Genomic DNA, 26,469 nt, shown 5'->3' on the forward strand with positions numbered 1-26,469 from the left:
TTCACACTTTCAGGTATTGTAAACCTATGAATGGGTTTACAGTCACCTAGGCAAATAGTCTGTTAATTTAATTAATTTGGAATGAAGGATAAAAACCTACTTTTTCAGATGTTGTCTCTAAAATGTCTCTCTTGGAGGTACTACAGGTATGAAGGAGGAATATAATCCTTGGCTATTATCTCCTCCCTCCCACAGAGTACCTTCTGTCATAGGGTAACTCCTCTGCAGTTGTTGTCACATCTTCTCTTCTCGAGGGTCGCTGCTCTGTTCCCTCCTCTCCAGGTCAGGGGCGTCGGGTTGGCGGCATCATCGGGGCATGGAGTCACCTGGGTCTGCTCCTCAGCTTGTCCTCAGCTTGTCCTCAGCTTGTCCGTCAGGTTCGGGAGCATCTGTCCTGGCTTCTGGTTCTTTTCAGAACTTTTACCACGCTGAGCACTTGGTCTCTGGAGTTTGAGATGTTTGGCTGTGGGTTAGACAGAAATTGACATCTTTATTGCAAGGAAACTGAAATGGGTAGACCAGCTCTCAAGTATGGAAGTGTGGCTGTCTCCCTGATGTATTCCATTCCTCTTTCTTAACTAATAAGTTAAAGTTGTATTTCTTCCAATCATGCTCCCGGGGACAGGCACAGGTAGTTTGTTTAAGCATTTCTTTTTCTTTACATGCATATTCTTAATTCTTTAATGGCATTTCCTCACATTATTAACTCTTTACTCTCATCGCATCTATGCCTATCCCCCTTCTGGGGACTTTTATACCTCAAAATGGACTTAAAACATCCTGGTTAACAGATAAAGGTTATCTTTTACTTGCTAATGGAATTGGTAGTAGATTACTACCAATTTTGTTGTCAAAAAGTTCATTAGTTTTTAAGATTTTGGGTTTTCAGAGATTTGAGAGTTTCAATTTTGCATGATACTTCTTTCAAACCAATCAAATTTACATGAATATAGCACAAGATACTAAAAGGTTAAACCCTAAATCATTTATCATGACGCCTTCACCAACAGCATTGTTGGTTGGAGAGCTCAGATCTTTCTCTAGAAAGCTTAATTCAATTTAGGAAAGTACAATATTTGTTTGGAGTGGAGCTTGGGAGATATAATTATTTAAAAATTTTTAAATAACTATAACTCTAGCTTCACCTAAGCAGAAAGGGAAGAACTGGTTTCTACCAGTGAGAAATTTAATAATAATAATAATATGGTTGTTATTATTATTGTTTTTAACTTTCATGTTCTCTGAACCATATTTGGGGAAGTCCTTTATCAGCTATATAGCTGTATTTGGCAGCTTGAAGTTTGTTTTTGTTTTTGTTTTGTTTTTTGCATGTGGCTTTATGGTTCATTGAAAAGGGCACAGGGAGAAAGCTGCAAATTTTTCGTACAAAAGCACTTGGTAGAAGACAGAAACATTCTCTCCTTTTTTCTTTGTCCTTGTTAAGACGGCTCCACTAACGATCCCTACGTAACTGAGAAATGACATTCTCTGAGGGAGTGGAGCCCTCAGTTTTCTTTGTTCATTTAGTCACCCTGAGAGCAGCAACATTAATGTCTTTTTGTTTTTCTTCTCATTTTATAGGATGAAAAGGAGCAGCTTATACAGTCCAAGAGTTCCGTTGCCAGTCTTGTTGGGAGATCAAAAACCATCGTTCAGTTAAAACCACGTAGTCCTGACCATGTGCTAAAGAGCACTATTTCTGTTAAGGCCATCTGTGACTATCGGCAGATCGAGGTGAGGAGGTGGAAAAAGTACCTGCGGGCTCCTGAGGGAAAACAGAGAAGGGAAGCTTTTAGTTAGGGTTATGACGATAAAGAAAGATTGGTTTATAGAATTTTTAAAATTAGAATTTAAACATGCTTAAATCTTTCCTATCATTAAAAAAAAAAGGCCCAACTTTATAATCTTGAGCTACTTTCTGCCTCAGTGATTGGCATTGTCATCCACTCAGTTGCCTAAGTGATGACAGAGATGGTACTTTGTAGCACCTGGGAGATATCCCTGTCCATATCCCCCAGAGCTAATAGGACCACTAAGTCAATACTAATTTTTAAATAGCCCTTAAATGTACTTCTTTCTATCGCTGCTGCTACTACCCTAAGTTAGATCATAAGTTTCTTCCACTTGGATTATTGTATCAGCCTCCCTATTCCATTCTTTACCCCACCACCAGCATGATCTTTTTTAAAAAATGATACTCCTCTGCTTAAGTCACAGGACAGTTTCTCATTGCTCTTGGGAGAAAGTCTAAACTCTTTAATGTGCCTTTAAGGTCCTGAATAATCTGTCTTTACCTCTGTAACCAAGACTTGGTCATTTCCTTTCTATTGTCCCCTGGTAAATTACATTTGTCACACAATATTGTAACTACATACCCCACAAGAATATGTGGTACTAATATAGACCATGTTTGCTTACCATTGTACCATTTTTATCTCTAGTGTCCTAGCATATAGTAGGCACACAAGAAATATTTGTTATACAAAAGAATGAATGAATAAAAGAATGGGATTGCATTTTTCTGTATCTCAGTATTTCTGTCTATAAAATAGAGATAGTAATGTTGGTCACTTGTTTCTCAAGAGAAAGACTTAATGATTCCAAAATGTTTAAACATTTTCAGGAATTTAGGTGGAATGATAGGAGGAGAAAGTATCACAAAGCAATGTTTTGATTATTCATGTCTCATTAATTTGTATTCTAACAGTTTTGGTGCAGAGATTGCTCTTGAGGGTCTTATAGTCAGTCTCCTTATAACTTTCATTTACCAAGTTACTTGGCACGTAACACTTGTTTCCTTGATTTAATAAATACTTGTTTCCTTGATGTCACAATTTTTCCTGTGTTACGAATTTATACCCATTATCTTTTGTCAAAATCAGGAGCCCTCACAAAGTGATAGCAGAGCATAAGCAGATTTTTGTCTTAAGAATTTCATAGCCTTGGGATCAGGCACCAGGTAGTAATGAGTTGTTGATTTATCCATTAGCAATAACTTATGAATTTGTCTCTTCAGATCACTATTTGCAAGAATGATGAGTGTGTGCTGGAAGATAATTCCCATCGGACCAAGTGGAAAGTGATCAGCCCCACAGGGAACGAGGCAATGGTGCCATCAGTCTGCTTCCTCATCCCCCCACCTAATAAGGATGCCATTGAGATGGCCAGCAGGTAACTTTGCTCAACTGCCCCAATACTGCGGCCTCTGCTGTTGGCCTGGTTGAACTGAAGGAGGGATGAACCTGCATTTGTGATCTCCTTGAACAGAGCGACTAAGTTGTCAGGTTTCTTCTGGGAAAGACCTCCCTTTAGGGATATCAAGTCTCGTACTACCAGCCACATAGTAGATCTTCAATAAATATTTTCGTTCAGTTGAAGTATATTCAGTAAATTTCATTTTTAAGGAATTCTTGCTTATGAACAGTTTATTCTCAGAAGATTGATTTTTGTAATGACAGCTAATTTTATTTTATTTCATTAAAGTAATATATGTACATATTTCAGAACGTTGGATAATACTTCAAAGTTTATTATAGTAGAAACTAGCAATCACTTCTCTGTCTCCCACTCCAAAGTTCTACTTCCCAGATTCAACTATTTCTAGCTCTTTTAGCAGATTTTACTGGGTTTTAACTCCAGATTTCCAAATGTGATTTTTTTTCCTGCTATTTCCTGATTTGTTTTTCAACTTTGGAAATTATATTATTAACTTCTCACTCTAGGAAATTAACATTTAGCTTTCCGCATACACACATATGCCCATGCATATACTTCTTCTTCACTCATCTTCCAAATGTAGTTACATCACAATTTTTGTTTAAATCGATATTTTTTTGTTTGGTTAGTACATTAAATTATTTAAAGCTGAGCCACACAATACTCTAGCGGGTTATCGTGAGACAGTTGTGCCTAACCTCGCTGGGCTCATCCTCTGCCGCTCCCCTTGCTTGTACTCAGCTGCAGTCACTCTGGTCTTTTTCCTGTTTCTCATGCACAGCAAGCATGTTCTCACCTCAGAGCCTTTGCATTTCCTGCTTGCTTCAGATATTTACATCATTTACTCCTTCCCTTCATTCAGTTCGTCTTGTCACCCTCATGGACTGCCATCCCCACTCCACTGCCTGTCACTCCCACTCATTGCCTGTCACTATCTCCTTTACTCATCTTTATTTTTCTTTAGAACATGTAATATGCATTTGTTTATTGCTTCTCTCCTCATATGAGAGATTTTGTCTGTTTTGTTTACATCTGTATCTTCACCTAGAACCATTGCTGGTACATAATAGGTACTCAATAAATGGTTTTTTATTAAAAAGAATGAATGAGTTGATAAGTGAATGTATATATGAATAAATTTTATTTACTTTCCTATGTAACTTTTTATTACCTTGGAGTAGGTATTTTGTTTTTTTAGTTTGCTTAGTTGTCTATTTGCATATAATGAATTTATCCTCAGAACTCTCCTACTTTACTGTTAAAGGTTTTCAATATGGCCAAATACCATAGGTAATTTTCTTTAGTATTTTCTCTTAGAAACATCTCTTCTGGACCATTCTATCTTCCTTTTCCAGTTTGGACCTGTCCTGTAGGCCTGATTCAGTACTGACTGGCATTTCACTTCATCTGTACCTTGGGGATTCACTTCACCTCTCTTCTCTGTTGGACCCTCTGATTCCTAGATTCCAAGTCTTACTGATTAGTTTTTTTTCCCTGGTTTGGTGGATCACACTCTCCAGTACCTTACTGAAAAAGGTTGCAGGAGAGGTAAATTTTTTGAGACCTCTCATCTCTGAAAATGTCTTTCTTCTCCCTTCATAATTAACTGACCAGATACACAATTCTTTTGGACATTATTTTCACTCTGGACCTTGAACATTGCTCTATTGCTTTCTAGTTTCCAGGATTTCATGTTGAAATGTACAGTGTCATTTTCATTCTTTATCCTTTTTAAATTTTTTTAGGTTTACATAACAGTAAAATTCAGATATTATAGTGAGCAGTAGTATTGGTTTTGACAAAGGCTTGGAATTGTGTATCCTCCACCACTGCTATGATGCAGAACAGTTTGATATTTTTACCTTTTGAATGAAATCCTTATTTCCCTGGAAGTTTTTAAACTCTTCTTTTTGTCTCTAATCTTTGAAAGGGACCTTTGGCTGAGTCATTTTGCATTCATTGTGCTAATGAATATAAACTGGAAACTTCATCTTTCGGATCTGGGAACATTTTTCTTGGATTATTTTGTTCTCTATGTTTTTTCTGTTCTTTTAAGAATTCATATTTTTCAAATCTTCACCCCCAGAACTGATTTTCTAATGTTCTCTAATTTTTTATTTTTTATTTCTTTATATTTTCATTCTTCTTTTGAGATTTCCTGAGCTTTTTATTTCAACTTTACTGAAATTTTAGTGGGATTTTTGCAGAGAAGAAAGATAAATTAATGGTTTTAACATCTCTTATTTAACTAATGTCCTGGCTTCTTGTTTTCCATCCTATTCTTTATATCTCACATTTCTTCTCAACTTAAAGAAATTCAAGGTAACTTGGTATGTTTGTGAGTGTGTCTGTGTGTGTTTGTAAGTCTTCTAGAAGTTGAGATTGAATTAGGCATGGAATGCTTAAGAAAAAAATCTTCGCAAACCCTTCATACTCTAGTATCCTTTTATATACCAGATGAACTTCTTAAGTTGCTATTAACTTTTAAACAATTTAGCATTTTTGTAAATATATAGAACATAACAAATCACTTTTTAAGCATCGATATCATCATTTTTCAGCAATTCCAAATGGAGTTATTTATATTTTGTTATTGCTCTCCCTGGTTATTTCTTCTCTTTAGCTTCTCATAATCATATTAATATTATATTCAGATTATATTTATGAGGTTGCTTAATATGTGCTAGCATAATATATGTAATACTTTAGTAAATCCAAATTGAAGATCTCGATCAATTTAGTCTAATGATTCTTGTGTTCTTGGTATTTGACTTATTGCCTTTCTCTGTTCAACATATAAGCTTAATTCTGCTAAAGCAATCATATTTTTCCTTAAAAGGTCTTTAATGTGGAGTTCAAATCTTACAAAAGCCATAGTCAGGTTCTGTGTTGTTTCTAGGGTGGAGCAATCTTATCAGAAGGTGATGGCCCTTTGGCACCAGCTACACATTAACACCAAAAGCCTTATCTCCTGGAACTATCTGCGGAAGGACCTTGACCTTGTACAGACCTGGAACCTAGAAAAGGTAAATGTGAAAACTTTACCCGAGGCTTACAGCCTATTGGTAAGGTTTTTCTAGGAGTTTTTTCTATTACTTTGAGACTTCCTACCCGCATGCAGTAAGGTGGAGTCAGAGATACTATTTCAGAGTTAGGGACCTGAGGGATTTACAAACTAGAAACAGCAGTTTGAATGATAAAGAAAATTCCTAATCAAAATAAGTAACATCTTTGGTCTTCTTGGCAAGACGAGAAGGTTTCAGGCTTTTTGTCACTGTAGGACAAGCATCTCTTTTGCGTAAGAGTATGTATTAATAGTAGGTGAATACCAGTGAAATAAACATTATGTCCAGGGGGGCACAAACAGTGCTTTTAGGGTGTTGGTAATGTTCTGTTTCTTAATCTGAATGCTAATTAAATGAATGAGTTCAATATATGAAAATCAATGTTTACAATTATAGTTTGTGCACTGTTTTGTATGTATGTTAGACTTCAGTAAAAAGAAGGAAGAAAGAAAGTGTTATGTTATCATTCTATTGCAATTTCTTCTGGCTTTTTCTCTCTAGCTTCGATCCTTTGCACCAGGGGAGTGCCACCAGGTTATGAAGAACCTCCAGGCCCACTATGAAGACTTTCTGCAGGATAGTCGTGACTCTGTGCTCTTCTCAGTGGCTGATCGCTTGCGCTTGGAAGAGGAGGTGGAAGCTTGTAAAGCCCACTTCCAGCACCTGATGACATCCATGGAGAATGGTGTGTGCATTGGGAAGAGGGAAAGAGAATAGTGGAATGAGAGCGAGACCCTTCACATAAACTAGAAAGTAACATCACTACCTTTTTCCATTTGAGTTGCTAAAAAATTTGAGGTAGAGAAAAACTTGTAGAGATGAATTTCCAAAATTAGATAGTGGAAGAAGTTTTGATATTTCACTTATTGCTAATCAACCTATCACATTTTCTTGTGAATATAACATGTTTGGATCCTCAAAGATGGGTATATAATGTGTGAAATTTAAGATCATCAGTGGGATATCAGGTCTCTAGAGCCAGTAATGCCCTCTGTCTGAGGGTAGCTCTGTTTTCCTCATATTTGCTTGTCTTCTGCTGTGGAGCTTAATAGTGTTCTGTGCTTGTGCATTCACAGAGGACAAAGAGGAGACTGTGGCCAAGATGTACATTTCAGAGCTGAAGAATATCCGGCTACGCCTGGAGGAGTGTGAACAGAGGGTGGTCAAACGCATTCAATCCCTCGCCAGCTCTAGGACTGACAAAGATGCCCGGCAGGACAATGCATTAAGGATTGCAGAGCAAGAGGTAAGCCCTAAGAACAAGGTGGGTGCTAGTTGCAGAGGGAATGCCTTCAGAATTAATTGGATGGCAAAAGAATATGGATCCTAAGAAATGAAGAAATGGACTGACAGTCCTACCCAGGGTTTCTTCCCTGTAACCTATAAATGTCTTTTACCTATGGAGAAGCATGATTTCAGCTCCACATGTATTGCTGACTGTTGATTAGTTTCCTGCAGAGTTGAGAAGGCAGACAGACTAGTAAATTGTTTTAAGCAGTGCATTTGAGCTGTGTATTTTAAAACTGCTTAGGAAAGGTGCTGCACTCTTTTCTATCCCTTATGTACCTGTGCTACTTTCAGTGACATGGTTACCTTCAGTCATATGACTCAATACACAGAAGGAAGGACTCAGATTCTAATGTGGGCTTTGATGCACACTCTGTCCGTGACTTTGAACAACTTAACTCTCATCCTTAGTTTCCTTTCTTGTAAAATAGAGATTATAATGCATGAGTCACATAGTTGTTTTAAAAGTTATATATAATGAGCTTCCTAGAAAAGTAAAGTACAATAGATGTAGGGTAGTATTCTTGAAGTAAAAGCAGCAAATATTGATTGCTTTATTGTGTCCTCTGAAGCATGCAAAGAAATATAAGCCAAGGCCTGTATTTTTGGCTTATAGTGTAGTTAAAGAATAAAAGGTTGAAGTTATAATTGGAGAGTTCAGTATAACAGATGTCATAAGATAGTAACTAGTGTATTTCTAGATTTCCAAGCAAAGATCACTATAGGAATTTAGGGTGTTACTAGAATATTTCTACTTAGAATGGTATGAAAGAGCTCTATGAAGGCTATTAAATTTGATCTGGGAGTTTAAAGGGGGTGGAAAGGAATGGCTAATGAGGAGGAGTGATTTTTCTTACCTTTCCTAGTTATTCCTAAGCCTAAAGAGAAGGGTGAGAGGGCAGTATAATTTTTACTGGCTGAGAGGGATATAGTACGAGGCATATTGTATGAGCCTGTAATTCTTGTATGAAGCTTTTTACTTTTCTGTAGAGTCATCCAAAATCTGTTTGTCTCTAAAAAGTAGAACACACTAAGAAATAAATGTCAGTATTCATCTCTTCTAAAGGACTGTCCCGTTTTTATAACTTTATGTTTTGAAATAGTTTCAGATGTACAAAAAAGTTTTATTCTCATACCTTTTACCTAGATTTCCCACATGTTAACATTTTTCTACATTTGCTTTATCATTTTCTTCTATGTATGTATATATAATAATATTCTTTTTTTATCTTGAGAGTAAGTTCCTAACATGATGCTCCTTTACCCCCTAAATACTTCAGTGTGCATTTTTTTAAAAAAGGAAAGTTTCTTACATTCTTTAATTGTGGAACAACAATTAAAATCAGAAAATTAACACTGATTTAATACTGTTATCCAAGCTCAGACCTCATTAAAATTACATCAGTCGACTTAATAAAGCCCTTTATACCTGCATTCCCCCAAAATATTTTTGGTCCAAAGTTCAATCTAGGATTACATGTTGCCTTTAGTTGCAGTGTTTCTTTAGATTTCTTTAATTTGAAACAGTTTCTCACCTTTTCATCATCTTTTATGACCTTAACATTTTTGAAGATGAGGACTGTTTATTTTATAGAATAAATGTAGAATATTTTGTCCTTCTATTTTGTGTTTATCTGAGGCTTCTTCATGATTAGATTCAGGTTTTACATTTTTGGCAGGAATGCCACAGAAGTGATAGTGTGCCCTTGGTACATGGATGTGTCATATCAGGAGACGTGAGACAATCATTTTTCTCATTATTGGTGATGTTAACTATGATTCCTTTCTATTATTTTCCCTTTGTAATTACTGCATACGTTATGAGGAGATACTTTGAGACTATAAATACCCTGTTTTTTTCCTGGGCTGGTGGTGCTTATAATTCTATTGTTTTGAGAGGACAAGGTGGGAGGATCACTTGAGGCCAGGGTTTGAGACTAGGCTGGGCAACACAATAAGACACCATCTCCACAAAAAAAATTTAAAACAATTTTTTTTAAATATCCTGTTTTTCATCAAACTTCTGTCAGCTAGTTTTAGTTTAGCCTCCATTGTTGATTCTTGACTGAATCAATTATGAAAGTATCACATTTGCAAAAACTGATTTTTTAATTTTGTCGTTCCTTCTCCATTTTTAAAATTTACATTCTGTTAAAAGGGAAAACCAACCTTCCTTCTTTTTGCCTGCCTGCCTCTCTGCCTCCCTCCCTTCCTACGTCCCATTCTTCTTTCCCTCCTTCCTTTCTTTCTTCCCTTCCTTCCTCCCTCTCTTCCTTTCTTCTTTAGTTATTTATGTCGATATTTACTCACAGTTTCTTATTTTATTCAGTCATATGTAATTTGTTACTATCGTTGTTTTCATTATTTTGATGCTCAAAATTTCCCAAATTTAGCCAATGGGAACCTCCTGTGTCCTTTTAACATGTCCCTGTTGTTGTTTGAGTTCTTTTCTTTTTGACAAAACAAAGTGTTCCAGATTCATCTTGCCTTTACCAGCCCCAACCCTGGAATCATCTATTTCTCTAAGGAGTTCTGATTCTTTTGGGTGAAGAGCATTATTTAGAAACCAAGATCTGGGTGCTGAGTGTGCTCATTGTTGTTGAGATGTCATTACTTATAGGCTCACTTGGCAGACAGAGCTAGAAAACATATACTTACATATATGCACATGCACACAAATATTACATATATACACATATATACATGTATATATAAATATATAACATATATAGATCAATTTATTTATTGATCCATGTCTCACACACACACACAATCATGAATTCATACATATCTATCTTCATCCAATTGTAAACCAATAGCTAGGACTCTAGGTGCATGCCACTATGTCCAGTTAATTTTTAAAATTTTTTATAGAGATGGCAGTCTCACTATGTTTCCCAGGTTGGTATCGAACTCCTAGCTTCAAACAATCCCCCTGCCTCAGCTTCCCAGATTGCTGGGATTATAGGGGTGAGCCACCATGCCTGGCCCTAGTTTTACTTTTCAAATTTTTTTTAGAGACAAGGTCTCAGTCTGTTGCCCAGGCTGGAGTACAGTGGCACAGTAATAGCCCACTGCAGCCTCCAACTCTTGGGCTCAAGTGATCCTCCCACCTCAGCTTCCCAAGTAGCTGGGAGCACAGATGTGCACCACTACACCCAGCTAATATGTGTTTTGTTCCTGGCAGCATACCCAGAAGGATTTGCAGCAACTGAGGTCAGACTTGGATGCTGTTTCCATGAAATGCAACAGCTTTCTCCATCAGTCTCCATCTGGTTCGAGTGTCCCAACTCTGCGCTCAGAACTAAATCTGCTGGTGGAGAAGATGGACCGTGTCTATGGTCTCTCCACTGTCTATCTGAATAAGTAAGTGAGCTGAGGTTTTGGGTCCAAAAGGCAATGTTATCCATTGGGATAAGAAGGGGAAAGGACTGGAGTGTTTCATGAATAATCCAGAGACAGTACAGATCTTAAAGAACATGTACCCATAAGGAGAGATGTTGGCTATAGTTCCTAATAACATGGACTTGGTTCATTTGCACTGCAATAAACAAATGTTAGTGATATGGATAAGGAGTTGATTTGCGGTGATAGGACTCTTCTGTACCTCATTTCTGTTTGATTAGGTACCTCTGAATAACACTTAAAGGCATTATGAGAAAGGGAGAGAGACTAAATAAAAAGAAAAGTTGTCAGCTAAACTAGATATTAGTTTTTGAAGGTCTTCCCCCATCCATCCGTCTCCACCCATGACCTTCAAGAGTAGCAGATCTTAGACTCTTTACAGTGTCAAGTGGGTTTCTGGCCTAATGCCATTTGTCCACGAGTCCACCACATATGTGCATGTCCCAGTACAACTTAAAACTTTATTTTGAATTGGCTTAACTTGGCAGCATATATACCACTCCTTCTTGTTTTCACCAAACTCTGTCATCATCTAAAAATGGTGAAATTGATTTTGGTAGTTACATTTTATGAACCCCTCTGCAGCACTCTAGGTATGTAATCTAGCTCTTAAAATTTATATGTTGATGAAGGAAGATGATTTTATCCCCACAGATTAAAGACAATCGATGTTATAGTGCGTAGTATACAAGATGCTGAACTCTTGGTCAAAGGTTATGAAATCAAGCTGAGTCAAGAAGAAGCAGTACCAGCAGATCTCTCAGCTCTGGAGTCCCATCGGTCTACATTACGGGTAGGTTGCTCTGAGTTTCTTAGGAGAGTAACTGAACATATCCATTGCTGTGGGTTAGCAGAGAAAATCAGTTGTTTTTTTTTTTTGAGACAGAGTCTTACTCTGTCACTCTAGGTATAGTGCAGTGGCATCATCATAGCTCATTGCAACCTCCAACTCCTGGGCTCAGGTGATCCTCCTGCCTCAGCCTCCAGAGTAGCTAAGACTACAGGTGCACGCCCCGACACCCAGTTAATTTTTCTATTTTTTGTAGAGACAGGGTCTTGCTCTTGCTCAGGCTGGTCTCAAACTCCCGAACTCAAGCGATCCTCTCTCATCGGTCTCCCAGAGTGCTAGGATTATAGCTGTAAGTCACTGAGCCCAGTCTGAGAAATGCAATTTTGGAAGATATGACACTGATTTAAGTTTGCATTTGAATTAGGCAGAATATCATATTTAAATATTTTAATATGTATTCAAAGAAGGAGGGGCTCAGAAATTTGTATAGCTAGAAATGGATGAGAAAGGGCTATTTTTAAAATTTATTTTCTCCCTTTTCTCTTAAATCATGGCTTAATCAGATATAGTCAATGGTTATGCTATAGGTTTATAAATTACTTAGCTATTACCACATTTGATTCTCACAAGCCACTCTGAAGTGGATGAGATTTTTATCTCCAGCTGCAGGTGAGATCATGTTGGTTTCATAGCACATAGGCAGGGAAGCCAGGTTTTAAATATGAGTTCTTTGCACATTTCTCTATGTGGTACTGCCTGCCCTTGGCTTCCCGGTGTGCATCAGGAAAGCAGAGACCATGACCTGTGGAGGTGTTTCTGGCACAAACATTCTAAGGCACAATCACAGATATGAATTGGAGCCAGCTGTAGACAATGTCCTTGTTTCCTATCTTAGTGTGAATCCTTTTTAGTGTGGAGAATATTTACCCTGTTTCTGTGTTTATGTTTTTGTAGCACTGGCTTAGTGATGTGAAGGAGAAGAATTCAGTGTTTTCAGTCCTAGATGAGGAAATTGCCAAGGCCAAGGTCGTGGCAGAGCAGCTGAGTCGTCTGACACCAGAGCGAAATGTGGATTTGGAACGCTACCAGGAAAAAGGTTCCCAGCTGCAGGAGCGTTGGCACCGAGTCATTGCCCAGCTCGAGACCCGGTAAGTGGTGGCCCCACCTTTTCCTCCTATTAGAGTTCAGGGACTAGGTCTTAAACAAAAATAGTTATATCTGTGTATTCATGGTTTTTTGTTTATTTTTTGGTTTTTTGTTTTTAGCTTTTTTTTTTTAGAGACACAGTTTTGCTCTGTTGTCCTGACTAACACTCCTGGGCTCAAGTGATCCTCCTGCCTTAGCCTTCTGAGTAGCTGGTACTCTGTACTCCCACCACCACACCTGGCTAATGTTTTTATTTTTAGTAGAGATGGGGTCTCCCTCTTGCTCAGGCTGGTCTCAAACTCCTGAGCTGAAGCAATCCTCCTGCCTCAGCCTCCCAGAGTGCCTAGGATTATAATGCCTAGGATTATAGGCATGAACCACCACGCCCGGCCTCCAGTTCTTGTTTTACTCACTTTGAATCCAACTATGAGCCATTTTTCATAGTGGGGCTTTGTAGCATTTCTTGCTTCCATCTCATTTGCTGATTCAGTGGTGTTTGTTACTAGCAGTCCTGCCTTAGATGACAAATATGAATAGGAAAGAGAGAAATTATATCTTTCTGAGGCTAAACTGGGTAGGGGAGGGGTTTAGCAACTCATATAAGTATGGATTGATTCTCTCTAATTGAATTACTATCCCACGGCTAGTTGATACTAATAGAAGTAGTATAACTATTACTGTAAGTAAAGGAAATTACTATTTTTCACTCCTACCTCTCTGCTGAAGAAATTATAGTGATTCATAAATCATATCTGTGGTACACTGACAGGTACTCCATCATCAGGGTACAGAAGTGTACAGCCAGTACTACATTCTTGGCAATCCTGGTAAGCCTTGGTAACCTAGCTCAAAAATGTGACAAAGATTATCATGGGATGCCAGACCACAAGGCAGTTTCCAGGGCTAGTAGTGCATAACTGGTTTCTGCTCACTTTTTACACCATAGGGCACTGGGTACATGCATAGGTCTCATTCAGCCTTGCATTGTTGTTCCCCATAAATAAAGATGCGTCCTTTGTGGTTAAGCCCAACTGGGAGCATAGGCTAAGGAGGGAATTGCCTCATTTACTTTACTGTATTTATACCAAGGTATCTGATAGCAGTTTCCCTTTGCTTCTCCAGGCAATCTGAGCTAGAAAGTATCCAGGAAGTTTTGGGAGATTACCGAGCCTGCCATGGAACTCTCATCAAGTGGATTGAGGAGACCACTGCCCAGCAGGAAATGATGAAGCCAGGCCAGGCTGAGGATAGCAGAGTGCTGTCGGAGCAGCTCAGCCAGCAGACGGTGGGTGTCACAGTAACACAGAAGTTGCAGGGGAATAGAATTAGTTCATTATAAAAGAAGATAATGTTCTAGCAATTAAATCTTCCCCCAGATGGCAAGCCCCCTCTTCTTAGATGGGTTCAAGAAGGATGGTCTCAAGATACTGGTTTCACGTTTACGTTAGAGGACCTGTAAAGTCCCTTCAATCCTGAGTTTCTATAACTGTATATTAAAACCACTAGATGGACAGATTAAAATTATCTTCATTTTGTTTCTTGATATTACATTTTATTTTACTAAGATTAGAATATGGGGATTTGAAAACCCAGAGAAAGCTGTGAGTGGAAGAAAATGATTTCATTTAAAGCATTTTTCTTGGTGTTTTGTTTTGTTTTAGCATTATGGTTGAGAGTATGAGGTCTGGAGTTACATTGCCTGGATTCCAGTCCTGGTTCACTCTCCTACTATGAGCCCTTTTAAGAAATTACTTCCAGGGGTGGGGAACCTACAGCCTCAAGGCCACATGTGGCCCTCCAGATCCCCACGTGTGGCCCTTCAACTGAATCCAAACTTCACAGAACAAATAAATCCCTTTATTAAAAGGGGTATTTACTAAAAGGCTGCACTCAAGGATCCAGGAGGCCACATGTTGCCCCAAGGCTGCAGGTTCTTTTCCTCATTAATGAAATGGACATAGTTCATTATTTATTTAACCTGCCCTGTAGGGCTATTTTTATTAGGATGAAATGAAGTGATACATGTAAAATAATTAGAACAGTGGTTCTCAAAGTGTGGACCCCAGACCAACAGCATCAGCATCACCTGGCGATGTATTAGAAATGCAAATTCTTGAACCCAACCCCAGGCTCACTTAATCAGAAACTTTGGAGGTGGAGCCCAGCAGTCTATATTTTAACCAGCTTTCCTGTTGATTCTGATGCAGCTAAGGTTTGAAAACCACTGCCTTAGAACATAGTAAATGCTCAGCTGTTTCAGTCATGATAATGACAGCAATGATGTTGTGCTGTTTGGTTCCTAGGATCTGTTTGCAGAAATCGAGAGGAATCAGACAAAACTGGACCAGTGTCAAAAATTTTCCCAGCAATACTCCACTATTGTGAAGGTAACTTTGCCACATCCGCAGGGAACAAAAATGGTCTCCAGCTTAGGAAAATCTGCATTGTCACTGTAGGTTCTGTTTCTGGACAAATTAAGCAGAGCTCTTATGTTAGAGGCTGGCTGTATTCTTCAGTTATGCAGATGTGTACTTCCTATGGCCCCAGGCTTGGGGATGCTCGGAGAAGTACCACACGTTGGCTGGGATTGGAGGAGTCTCCATTTGATGACCATAGATAGGCCTATTAAACTTATCATGACAAAAACAGAATGTTTGGGTTTTCTGCTCAAATATGCTTTTCACTTGTCTTTCCTATCTCAGGAAATAATGTCGCCATTTTTCTTAGTTGCTGAGGCAAAAAACCCAAGAATCATCCTAAACTCTTCTCTTTGCTTTAATGTTTATTTTCTCTGTTGGCTCTGTCTTCAGATATGTCTGAGTACCTCTCATTATCTCCCCTGTTTCCCTAGTTCACAGCTGAGTGAGGAATCGTCTGTAGACTACTACAGTACCTCGGAGCTAGTCTCTTGCTTCTGCTCCTTCCTCCACAGACTGTTTTCCCACACAGTAGCCAGACTCCACTTTTTAGAAAATACTGTATGTCACTGAATCTTGATTATAACCCATTGATTATAAGCTACACCATAATTTCATGCATACCAAGAAAAAGAAAAGAAACTGCCAATTGTGTGACAAACCATTGATTGTAAGATATATTCCAAGTTTAGAGATACTTAAATGTGGAGAAAAGATGTACCTTATAATAGATGAAAAATGGTACATCAGATCATGTCACTGTCCTGCTCAAAATGGTCCAATAGCTTCATATCATACGCATAATAAAATTCTAAATCCTGTATGGTTTATGAAGACATGCATGATCTGGCCCTTTCCTGTTTCTCTTACAATATCTTTAAAGAAAAAAATGACTTGAGATTATTGTATATTTGTTTATTCTGTGACTTTCTACTAGAATGTAAGTTCCAGGGGAGCAAGGTTTTTTCTGACTTGTTCCCCACTTGTGTATAGGACTCAAAACAATGGTAGGTACTTAGTAGATTGCTCAACAAATATTTTTTGAATAAATGCATTTCTTTAGTTAATAACAAAAGATTTGGTGTAAGAAAGAATTGAGTTCAAATCCTAGCTTCACCCTTTTCTAAGCTTGAGACTGAGCAAGTGCTTAGCCTAAGTTTCTGTTGTTATCTCTGTAAAATGGAAACAGTGACTGCCTAACTGAATGATTGTAAAGATTCAGTGAGATAATGTATACATAGACCCATGCCTCAGCAGCTAAGAAAAATGGCAACAGTTAGTGGTAGAAATTGCTTTTATTATTATTATTTTATTATTGTTGCCACTATTACTTTTTTATCGTTCCTTTAGGCACTTGGAATTTCATATTTTTCTTCTGCCCAGAGTTTCCTAAGTAGACAACAGAAGCAGGACATTCTAGGCAAAGGAATTGCATAATCTAAGGCACAGAGGAATTAAAATACATGATTATGTGAGGACATAGCAAGTATTCTGGTGCAGCTAGAAGCTACATAAGGAACAGTGACTATGGGAAATGAGTGGGGAAGTTGGGGCCATTGTATCGAGGCCTTGGTGAGCTGTTTTGGCTTTGTCTTTTATTCTTGCTCTTCAAATGTTGTCTTTGAACCAGTAGCATCAGCATCACCTGGGAGCTTGTCAGAAATGCAGAATCTCAGACCTATTGAATCAGATTCTGCATTTTAATAAAGTGCCTAGATGATTTGTATGCATGTTGATGTTTGAGAAGCTCTGCTCTAGGTCACTGAAAGCTTTCAAGCAGAGTAACAATGTGGTCATCTTTGGGTTTTAGAAAAATTATTCTGGTGGCATGGTAGAGAATAATTGGAGGTGAGGCTGGAGGTAGTGAGGGTACATAAGAGGCTACCTCAGCCCTCCATGTGAGAGATGAAGAGGGCCTGGACTAGGGCAGCACTCTCAGGGTTATGAGGGAGCGGCAGAGTAGCACGGTGAAATGAGAAGAGCACTGGTTTAGGGATTAGAAGACTGAGATTCTGCTGTTCACCCACTGAGTTAATTAGGAAAATTCACATCCCTTCTCTGGGCTTTAGTTTCCCCACATATGAAATGAAAGAGTTGCTTGGTGAACAATATACTGTAACTCAGGAGTCAGCAAACCATGATCCTCAGGCTAAATCTAGCCCATACACCTGTTTTTCTATGGCCCAGGAGAAATGGTTTGAAAAAAATTTAAAAGAATAATATTTCATGATGTGAAAATTATATGAACTTCAATTTTTGGTGTCTATCAGCAAAGTTTTATTGTCACAAAACCATGTTCTTTCATTTACACATTGCCTATGGCTGCTTTCACCCGCATGACAGAAATAGTGTGGGCTGATGTTCTCTACCTGGCCCTTTGCAGGACATGTTTGCTAACCTCCTGCCTAAATGGTCACCAGAATGCCTTCCAGCAATAAAATGCTGTGATTCTATTACATGATGTGTGTGAGCTATAAAGCCCTAAGTAAATATAGTGAAATTTCTTCCTTTCCTAGGACTATGAATTACAACTGATGACATACAAGGCCTTTGTGGAATCACAGCAGAAGTCCCCTGGCAAGCGCCGTCGCATGCTTTCCTCTTCAGATGCCATCACACAAGAGGTGAAAAGGGTGGGGGAAGAAAATGCGCCATTGTCTTCCCATAAGGAAAGACTCATTAGTCTGGCTTCATTTTGATGTAGGCCTCACTTTTATGTTGAATATGAGACTCCATGAGAATTTCCCTTATTTTCAACTATTTACATTTAGCTTTTTGGCAGATAGTTTATCTAAATTGTTCTTTTGAACTATAGTTCATGGACTTAAGGACTCGCTACACAGCATTGGTGACCTTAACAACTCAGCATGTGAAATACATCAGTGATGCACTCCGCCGGCTGGAGGAGGAGGAGGTAAGGATGTTTGTGTCCTAAATTTTCATTGAAACTACAATTAAAAATCCTTAGCTGGGTGCAGTGGCACGTGCCTGTAGTCCCAGCTACTTGGGAGGCTAAGGTGGGAGGATCACTTGAGCCCCGGAGTTCAAGTCTAGCCTGGGCAACATAGTGAGATACCATGTCTAAAATATTTTTTTTTTTTTTTTTTAAATCCTGTGCCTCATTTGTCAAAATTTAAAGTACACACAGCCCTAGTTCTCATTATTTGCAATAGTTGTGTTCTATAAAGTTGCTGCATTGGCAAGTACTGAACCATTGCTCCTAGGGGAATTACAAGGTTAGGTTCCTTCAATCCTCTGGTCATAACACTTGTCAATAGATCAGTACATGACCTTGTTTTATGTGTGTTTTTGTTTAAAGACAGTTTACCATATATTGTTGACTCACTAACATTGAACTCATGGCAAACAGCACTGGTAACTTACTTCTGAAGCTGATCTAACATATGTATTTTCTCAATAAGGCACATCACAGCCACACTAGAGAGCACTTAAGCACTATTTGAGGCCATTTTAAACAGTGAAATCATGATGTGTATCAACAAAAATCATAGAAATGTGAAAAACATGTCACTAAGTCGACTGGGAAAAGTACACTCATTTACCATGTGAGAGCCAAAGCAAGAAGGCAGGGTGTTGCCTTGTTCTACCTCAGCTGGTAACATGTACATTGGGCAACTAAAATTTTTTGCTGCTCTGTGCATGGTTGGGAATGACCACGAAAGCAGCTCAAGTATTGACTTTGGAGTTACAAATAAATTTTAGCGAGTGGATGAATTCAACAAATACAGAATCTGTGAATAATGAATAATAAGGATTGACTGTATTGTAGCCAGCATTCCCACTTCCAAGTATCTTTATTATAGAAATATAAGTACATGAAAAAAAGGATGTGGACCAGACATGGTGGGTCACACCTGTAATCCTAGCGCTTTGGGAGGTCGAGGTGGGAGGATTGCTTGAAGACAGGAGTTTGAGGTTTCAGTGAGCTGTGATGGTACCGCTGTACCCCACCCTGGGTGACAGAGTGAGACCCTGTGTCTAAAAAAATAAAGAGAAAAAAAAGTTGTAAACAAAGATTGGAAACTTCTAAATTCCATACAATGGAATGCTATCAAGCTATTAAATAATGAAATAGATTTAAGTGAATTAACATGGAAAGATATTTATAATATATTGAGGAAAAAAGTTAGTTATAACTGTATAATAATGATGTCAATAAAAACTGTGTATACTGCAAAGATAAAATATGGCATAGAAACAAGTATATACATATATAGTCAGATTTCTGGGGAAATAAGATTGAGCCACATATATTATGTATTTCAGATTTTTGTTGATTTGTTGTAATGAACATACCATCTTTTTATAATTATAAATATCTTCTATGTCTTTGCAAAGTAAGTTTCTACATATTCAATCACTCTTAGAAAAGCTGTTGAAAACTCTAACCATACCATCTTTTGCTTACGTAAATTAGCGAGCCTTTCTTTGTGTCAATACCTACCTAACATCTCTGTAGGCTTCAGTCTCCTCACCTATAAACCTAGGAATTATGAAAATGAATAAGATGCTGTATGTGAAGGGCTTTTTTAAAATAAATAACCATTGAGTGCCTATCATATATAAGACAGTACTTTTTTTCCTTTTTTTTAGAAAAGTGTTAAACCTAGGTATAACAAATTTAGCTGTTAGTATCACACAGACACCTGTGAGCAATGTTGTAGGCTAGCTAAATTATATTTAAGTTGGGGTTATTCTCACTGCCTACTTGTTTAGGTAACTTTCATGCCTCTGTTTTAGGAAGTCTGAAGTCTTGCCAGTCCAATAAATAAGGTATTGCTGGGATGCTGATTTTTTATTTCCTGTTCTAGAAAGTGGTAGAAGAAGAAAAACAGGAACATGTGGAGAAGGTTAAAGAACTTTTGGGCTGGGTGTCTACCCTAGCAAGGAATACACAAGGAAAAGCTACCTCATCCCAGACCAAAGAATCAACAGACATTGAAAAAGCTATTTTGGAACAGCAGGTGAGTAGAAGGTCCATCTCCATCTACCTGGGTAGAATAATATGTGCTAATGCATTAGGTGGAATAATAGAAGTCACCTATGGACCATTCCAGAAGTGATTGTTGCCTGAGTAAATGTTAACTTCTAGGACTTAAACTTAAGAAGTCATCTTGTTTGTACGTCTACCTTTTTAAATCAGCTGTAGCTCATTGGTAATAATAATTTGACCTAAGCTGCATTTTTTCCCTAGGATTTTTATAAAGTTGATTTCAAATAATTTTTGACTCTTAATTCTTGGGTTTTAAAGCTTTTTCTCTTTATTTATACTACATAGGTTCTGGCAGAAGAGCTGACAACCAAGAAGGAACAAGTCTCTGAAGCCATTAAAACTTCACAGATCTTCTTAGCTAAGCATGGTCATAAGTGAGTGTAAAATGAGAGATTATGGTACATCTGGGGCCCTGCTCTATCTGGCTAAAAGTTAGACTCATGGTGGGAATTCAGGCTATAGACTTCAGGGCAGCAAAAGCCAAACTACGAAAAGCCTTGTAGTTCATACTAAGGAGTTTGCATTTTACTTTGTTGGCTATGGGGAGGGATTTTAAACATGATTGGATTTTGTTTATAAAAGTTGCTAGAACAATTATGTAGAGAATGGATTGAGATGGGCTATAATAGAGGCTGAGAGGCCAGTTAAGAGGCTGATGACAATGTAGGCAAGAAATGGTGAGGGTTGGAGAGAAGGAGACTGAGTCAAGAGATATTAAGGATGATGAATCTCTGGGTTTGGTGACACATGAAAATCATCATAAATGGCAGGCATTTGAGTTATCAGCATAGTAGAATCCATAAGCGTGGATTAATGCAAAAGGGCTTTTCAGGGCTTCTCAGCCTATAAAGGAAACCTCAGAGAAGGAAAAGGAAAATTATGAGTGATACCTTTGAGATCAGCCTGGGCAACATAGCAAGACCCCATTCCTACAAAAAAATAAGAAAAATTAGTCGGGCGTGGTGGTGCGCGCCTATAGGCCTAGCGACTCAGGAGGCTGAAGCAGGAGGATTGTTGGAGCCCATTAGTTTGAGGCTGCAGTGAGCTGTGATAGTGCCACTGCACACTGTAACCTTGGTCACAGAGTGAGACCCCGTCTCAAAAAAAAAAAAAAAAAGACTGGAGAAACTTTATGGACTGAGTTTCAAGGACAAAAGGGAGGAGATAATAGGAGAAAGGTCCCAGAGGATGTAGGAGAGAATGAAATTTATCAACAGGTAAGAAGTACAACCGTAAACAGGAGTTGAGACAGCTTTTCCTCTAAGGTACGGGGGAAAGGAGATTAAGAAAGGTGTGGATAGAGGTAAATTTGTCAGGAGTGAAGCCAGAAAGTTAGAGAATTAGTGCCCAGTGGTCTTGATTTTCCTTTTTTTTGAGACAGAGTCTCGCTCTGTTGCCCAGGCTAAAGTGCCGTGGCGTCAGCCTAGCTCACAGCAACCTCAAACTCCTGGGCTCAAGCGATCCTCCTGCCTCAGCCTCCCAAGTAGCTGGGGAGTACAGGCGCACACCACCACACCCAGCTAATATTTTCTATTCTTAGTAGAGACAGGGTCTCGCTCTTGCTCAGGCTTGTCTCAAACTCCTGACCTCGAGCGAGCCTCCCGCCTTGGCCTCCCAAAGTGCTGGGATTACAGGCATGAGCCACCACACCTGGCCTGTATTTTCTCTTTGAAATAGGCAGAGAGGTAGCTGAAAGTTAGGGTGGTACTGAGGACAAAGGAAGAGGGGCTTGGCTAGAAATTTCCAAGAGGATTGTCAAGAAGTATTCAGGCCTAGCTGAAGTTAGAAAGCAGTATGATCTTTCTATCTGGTTGTGGGATTTTTTTTTCTCATTGGATATACTTAGCAGCCTGGGTGTGGAAGCAGGGAAGTCCAGTGGTTTGATTGATCTGGGGTTGGGGTCTTATCAGGTTAGTGAGTGGAGAGTATAAGGAAAATGGTAAGGAACTGATTAAGAAGATGAACTGTGGGGACTCTAAAGAGAAGAAACTGAAAATTATAGAGAGGAGTGACAGATTAAAAGAAAATGGAGGAGTCAAGGAAGGCTTTGGAGACCTGAGTGAGTTAATGCATAGTTCTAATATAAATCAACGTAGTTCATTCTGAGAAATAATAATGTAGAATGAAAAAAGCAAGTTGCAGGATTCACCGGATTCAAGAAGTTATTACCTCTGGGGAGAAAAGGAAAAGAATGAAGTTGGTGACAAATACACAGTGGGTTTTAGTTATATCTGTAATATCTTATTTCTTAGAAAAAGATCTGAAGCAAATATGGTAAAATAGTAAAATTTGTTAAAGCAGGCCGGGCGCGGTGGCTCACGCCTGTAATCCTAGCACTCTGGGAGGCCGAGGTGGGCGGATCGTTTGAGCTCAGGAGTTCGAGACCAGCCTGAGCAAGAGCGAGACCCCATCTCTACTAAAAATAGAAAGAAATTATATGGACAGCTAAAAATATATATAGAAAAAAAATTAGCCGGGCATGGTGGTGCATGCCTGTAGTCCCAGCTACTCGGGAGGCTGAGACAGGAGGATCGCTTGAGCTCAGGAGTTTGAGGTTGCTGTGAGCTAGGCTGATGCCACGGCACTCACTCTAGCCTGGGCAACAGAGTGAGACTCTGTCTCAAAAAAAAAAAAAAAAAAAAAAAATTGTTAAAGCTAGGTAGCTGGGCAACAGGTAAACAAGAATTTGTTATATTCTTCTGTCTAAAATATTTTTTTTTTTTTTTTTTTTGAGACAGAGTCTCACTCTGTTGCCCAGGCTAGAGTGAGTGCCGTGGCGTCAGCCTAGCCCACAGCAACCTCAAACTCCTGAGCTCAAGCGATCCTCCTGTCTCAGCCTCCCGAGTAGCTGGGACTACAGGCATGCACCACCATGCCCGGCTAATTTTTTCTATGTATATTTTTAGCTGTCCATATAATTTCTTTCTATTTTTAGTAGAGATGGGGTCTCGCTCTTGCTCAGGCTGGTCTCGAACTCCTGAGCTCAAACGATCCGCCCACCTCGGCCTCCCAGAGTGCTAGGATTACAGGCGTGAGCCACCGCGCCCGGCCTGTCTAAAATATTTTTAAGAGAAAATAGGTGTAGGAGTAAAGAAAGATAAAACTGGAAGGTATGGTTACAATCATATGATGGATTCTTGAAGACTAAGATTTCAGAAGTAGAATAATTTCAGATGATGGCAGAGTCCATGTCTGCCATGTGTGGATGAGACTACAGTGGAGGCCATTTTGACTACAAGCATAAGGTGACATAGCATTGACATCACCAAAAATTGTGACTTGATTTGAGATAGACAGGAAAACTATGGATAAGATGCCAAAATCTTCAATGAATGTGGAAAACTGACCAGATAATCCATCCAAGATAAAGAAGTGGTGATTTTGAAGCAGTAGGGGAGAGTTTGGAGAATGTTTTTTTCCTAAGAAAGCTTTAATGCTTCATTATCCAGGCTTTCAGAAAAAGAGAAGGAACAGATATCTGAGCAATTGAATGCCCTGAATAAGGCTTACCACAACCTTTGTGATGGTTCAGCAAACCAGCTTCAGCAGCTTCAGAGCCAGTTGGCTCAGCAGACAGAACAAAAGGTACTTTCAGTTTTTATCTCCAAATGTTGGGAGGGTACCTTTTGAATGGTGTAAAAGCAGCTTCGCTGATTGAGAGTCGTGATCACTAGCTTTCCATGACCAATGTGACTTAATTTTTAACCTCATCTTAGCAACCATTTGTCTTGTGTTTCTTTACTGGGGTTCCATGATGTGTTGGTCAGTCCAAAACACTAAAAGGCACTTATGGCCAACCCTTTAGATCTGGTTCACCTTTTCTGTCTTCTGCCACTTTGTGACAGACAGCAGTCAAGGAGAACATAAATTCTGTATTATGTCTGATCACAGGGTAATAAGATTACTCCTGTGTGGCACTGTCACTCAGAAGTTGACAGCCAAGAGTTATGGATATTGGGAAGAAAAAGCTGTGAACCTCTTCCCTCCATACAATGAATAATGAGAAATGTTCAGTTCCAAAGCAAACTGGTGGATTAGCTTCACTGACTGAGACGCTGGTTCTCCTCACCCATAGTCATCTCATCATGTGGCATCTTTACCAGTTCCCACTCCATGTTCATTTCCTGGATCATATGAAAGTCATTATAGTTCCTGCTGGTTGTCCTAAGTTCTTGCTGGATATTTGTGTGTGTGTATACTTACCATATTATATACATGTGTCTCTGGGATATATATGTGTGTTTGCCTGCTTATTTCCTATGTTGTGAAGCAGTGGCCAACTTATGTGGGGCAGGCCAAAATTTAAGCTCATGTGGTAATCAAATTTGATCCATACAATGCTCAAAATGATATTCAGACAAAATATGACTTGACTCTGGTCCTTGAATATAAAATTTGTACAGCAGGAGCTAGAGTTGACCACAAGACAGAACCAGCTGTGATTTGATGGTATATTTCCAAAAAGAGCGTGCTGATGTAGCATCCTCTGTTGTAAGGTAGCCCTCTTCTAACGGCTTGTTGCTTCACCATATAAGGGAGTACGTGAAAAGTTTTAACAATTGCTTGCTGAGAACTGAGAACATCCAGTTCTCATTTTGAAAGGTTAAAAAAAGAGGGAGGGGGGAAGAAAGGAAGAAAGACAAGCTTCTGAGCACCACTACATTGAGCATGATGTGTCCCCTGTACCGTTTGTGTGTTTCATGTGAAGTATTGTTCTGATTAACTGACATCCTTGCTTACAAGTTTCACTAACCCTTTGGAGTTTAAGCACAAATGCACAAAGGGAAAAGAGGACGACCTGTTTGGGGTTCTTTTTTGCAAAAAACAAACAGTCGCATGCTGGACGCTAACACCAAGCTTACACTGTGTGTGTGACACGGCTGAGCTGCTCCATAAGGCTCTATCTCTTATCTGCCCAAGGCGTGCCCTGCAATTCTGGTAAGTAGAAGCCTTTTATGTTTTCTTTCCTCCTCTCCCTCTGTCTCTTAATTCTCGTTTAGGTCAGAATGTCCATGTTCATTAGGGTTGAAATGGATATTTCTCTGGATTACTTCCCAGCTCAGTGCTTCCTGCCTGTCCTCCAATTATGAGGGTATTAGAAGGAACAGTGTAGTCTTTTCTCTTTGGCTAGACTCCAGCCAGGCTTTTCTTCAATGTCAGCATTTCTGAGGCTCCTTGAATCTCATAGAAGAAATAAGAAGGTTTCAAAAGAATCTTTTTCTTTGTCATATTGTCTGCTTCTGAATAACCTTTACATCAATTTTCTAAAAGGAATTTTTCAGGTATCTCAAAGAGTTATATGCCATTAAGCTTTTTCCTCCAATCTCTATAAAATAGAAACATAGTGAATTCGCATAATATACACATTTAACTTATACAAATTGAACTCTACATTCTTGGTCAGAAAACAAAGGGGAATGGGGGAAACCAATAATACTTTAAGTAGTGTGGAGAAGTCTATCAGTTATTCCTTTAATTGAACACATCCAATGACATGCAGATGTGAACCAAATCTACATTCTGTCATTTGCTATCCATTCTGCATTCTTATTGTGTGCAATTCATCAAGCTTGAAATCCTTAGTGCATGTTTTTAAAATCTGGGTGGGTAATGGCTTAATGAGTTTAAGGGTTTCCTTATTATTTATCTGTTTATTCATTAAATGTTTATTGAAGTGCAGGTACTGTTCCTAGACCTGCATGTGCAACTTTTCTGCTTTTATGGAGCTTACTTTTCACTGAAATAAATGTATTATTTAGGAGGCAGGGAAGCGATTGGCAGTTGCTTCAATACGATCCTCTGTGGATAAGTTAGAGTTATGTAAGGATCAGAAAGTAACACTGACCCACCAGGAACAAATAAAATCATATATGGCAAATGAAAATAATGAACATGAACAAGAAGAGCTGAAAATTAAGAGAATAATAAAAGTGATGAAGTGTTCTAAGTGGTTAAACACTTAAATGTTTTAAAATCTAAATATATCATTCTGTGATAAAAGGTTTCAAAATGAGAATTCTTCAGGAGCTGTTTCTAGGATTTTCAAGGGTAATTTTGACAATATATAAGTAATGTGCCCTACTCATTGACCTTGGGACTTAACTGCTGTGTAAGATGTGACTCTACCAT

The 26,469-nt window shown here is 38.7% G+C and overlaps 1 protein-coding gene across 2 annotated transcripts in view; it reads left to right on the forward strand.

The window, feature by feature from the left end:
• Positions 1–26,469, forward strand: part of MACF1 (microtubule actin crosslinking factor 1) — a 330,626-nt gene that overhangs the window by 177,665 nt on the left and 126,492 nt on the right. For both annotated transcript variants that reach the window (XM_069479778.1, XM_069479776.1), the window contains 15 exons: positions 1,582–1,734; positions 3,017–3,171; positions 6,116–6,242; positions 6,783–6,966; positions 7,358–7,527; positions 10,756–10,934; positions 11,628–11,766; positions 12,718–12,911; positions 14,032–14,194; positions 15,213–15,296; positions 17,843–17,950; positions 18,142–18,240; positions 20,159–20,311; positions 20,626–20,714; positions 23,790–23,925. In XM_069479778.1, coding sequence (XP_069335879.1) covers positions 1,582–1,734; positions 3,017–3,171; positions 6,116–6,242; positions 6,783–6,966; positions 7,358–7,527; positions 10,756–10,934; positions 11,628–11,766; positions 12,718–12,911; positions 14,032–14,194; positions 15,213–15,296; positions 17,843–17,950; positions 18,142–18,240; positions 20,159–20,311; positions 20,626–20,714; positions 23,790–23,925 — 2,133 coding nt within the window. The remainder of the gene's footprint in view (positions 1–1,581; positions 1,735–3,016; positions 3,172–6,115; positions 6,243–6,782; positions 6,967–7,357; positions 7,528–10,755; positions 10,935–11,627; positions 11,767–12,717; positions 12,912–14,031; positions 14,195–15,212; positions 15,297–17,842; positions 17,951–18,141; positions 18,241–20,158; positions 20,312–20,625; positions 20,715–23,789; positions 23,926–26,469) is intronic.

This window comes from Eulemur rufifrons, chromosome 8, assembly GCF_041146395.1.
Source record: "Eulemur rufifrons isolate Redbay chromosome 8, OSU_ERuf_1, whole genome shotgun sequence".
Taxonomy (NCBI): Eukaryota; Metazoa; Chordata; class Mammalia; order Primates; family Lemuridae; genus Eulemur; species Eulemur rufifrons.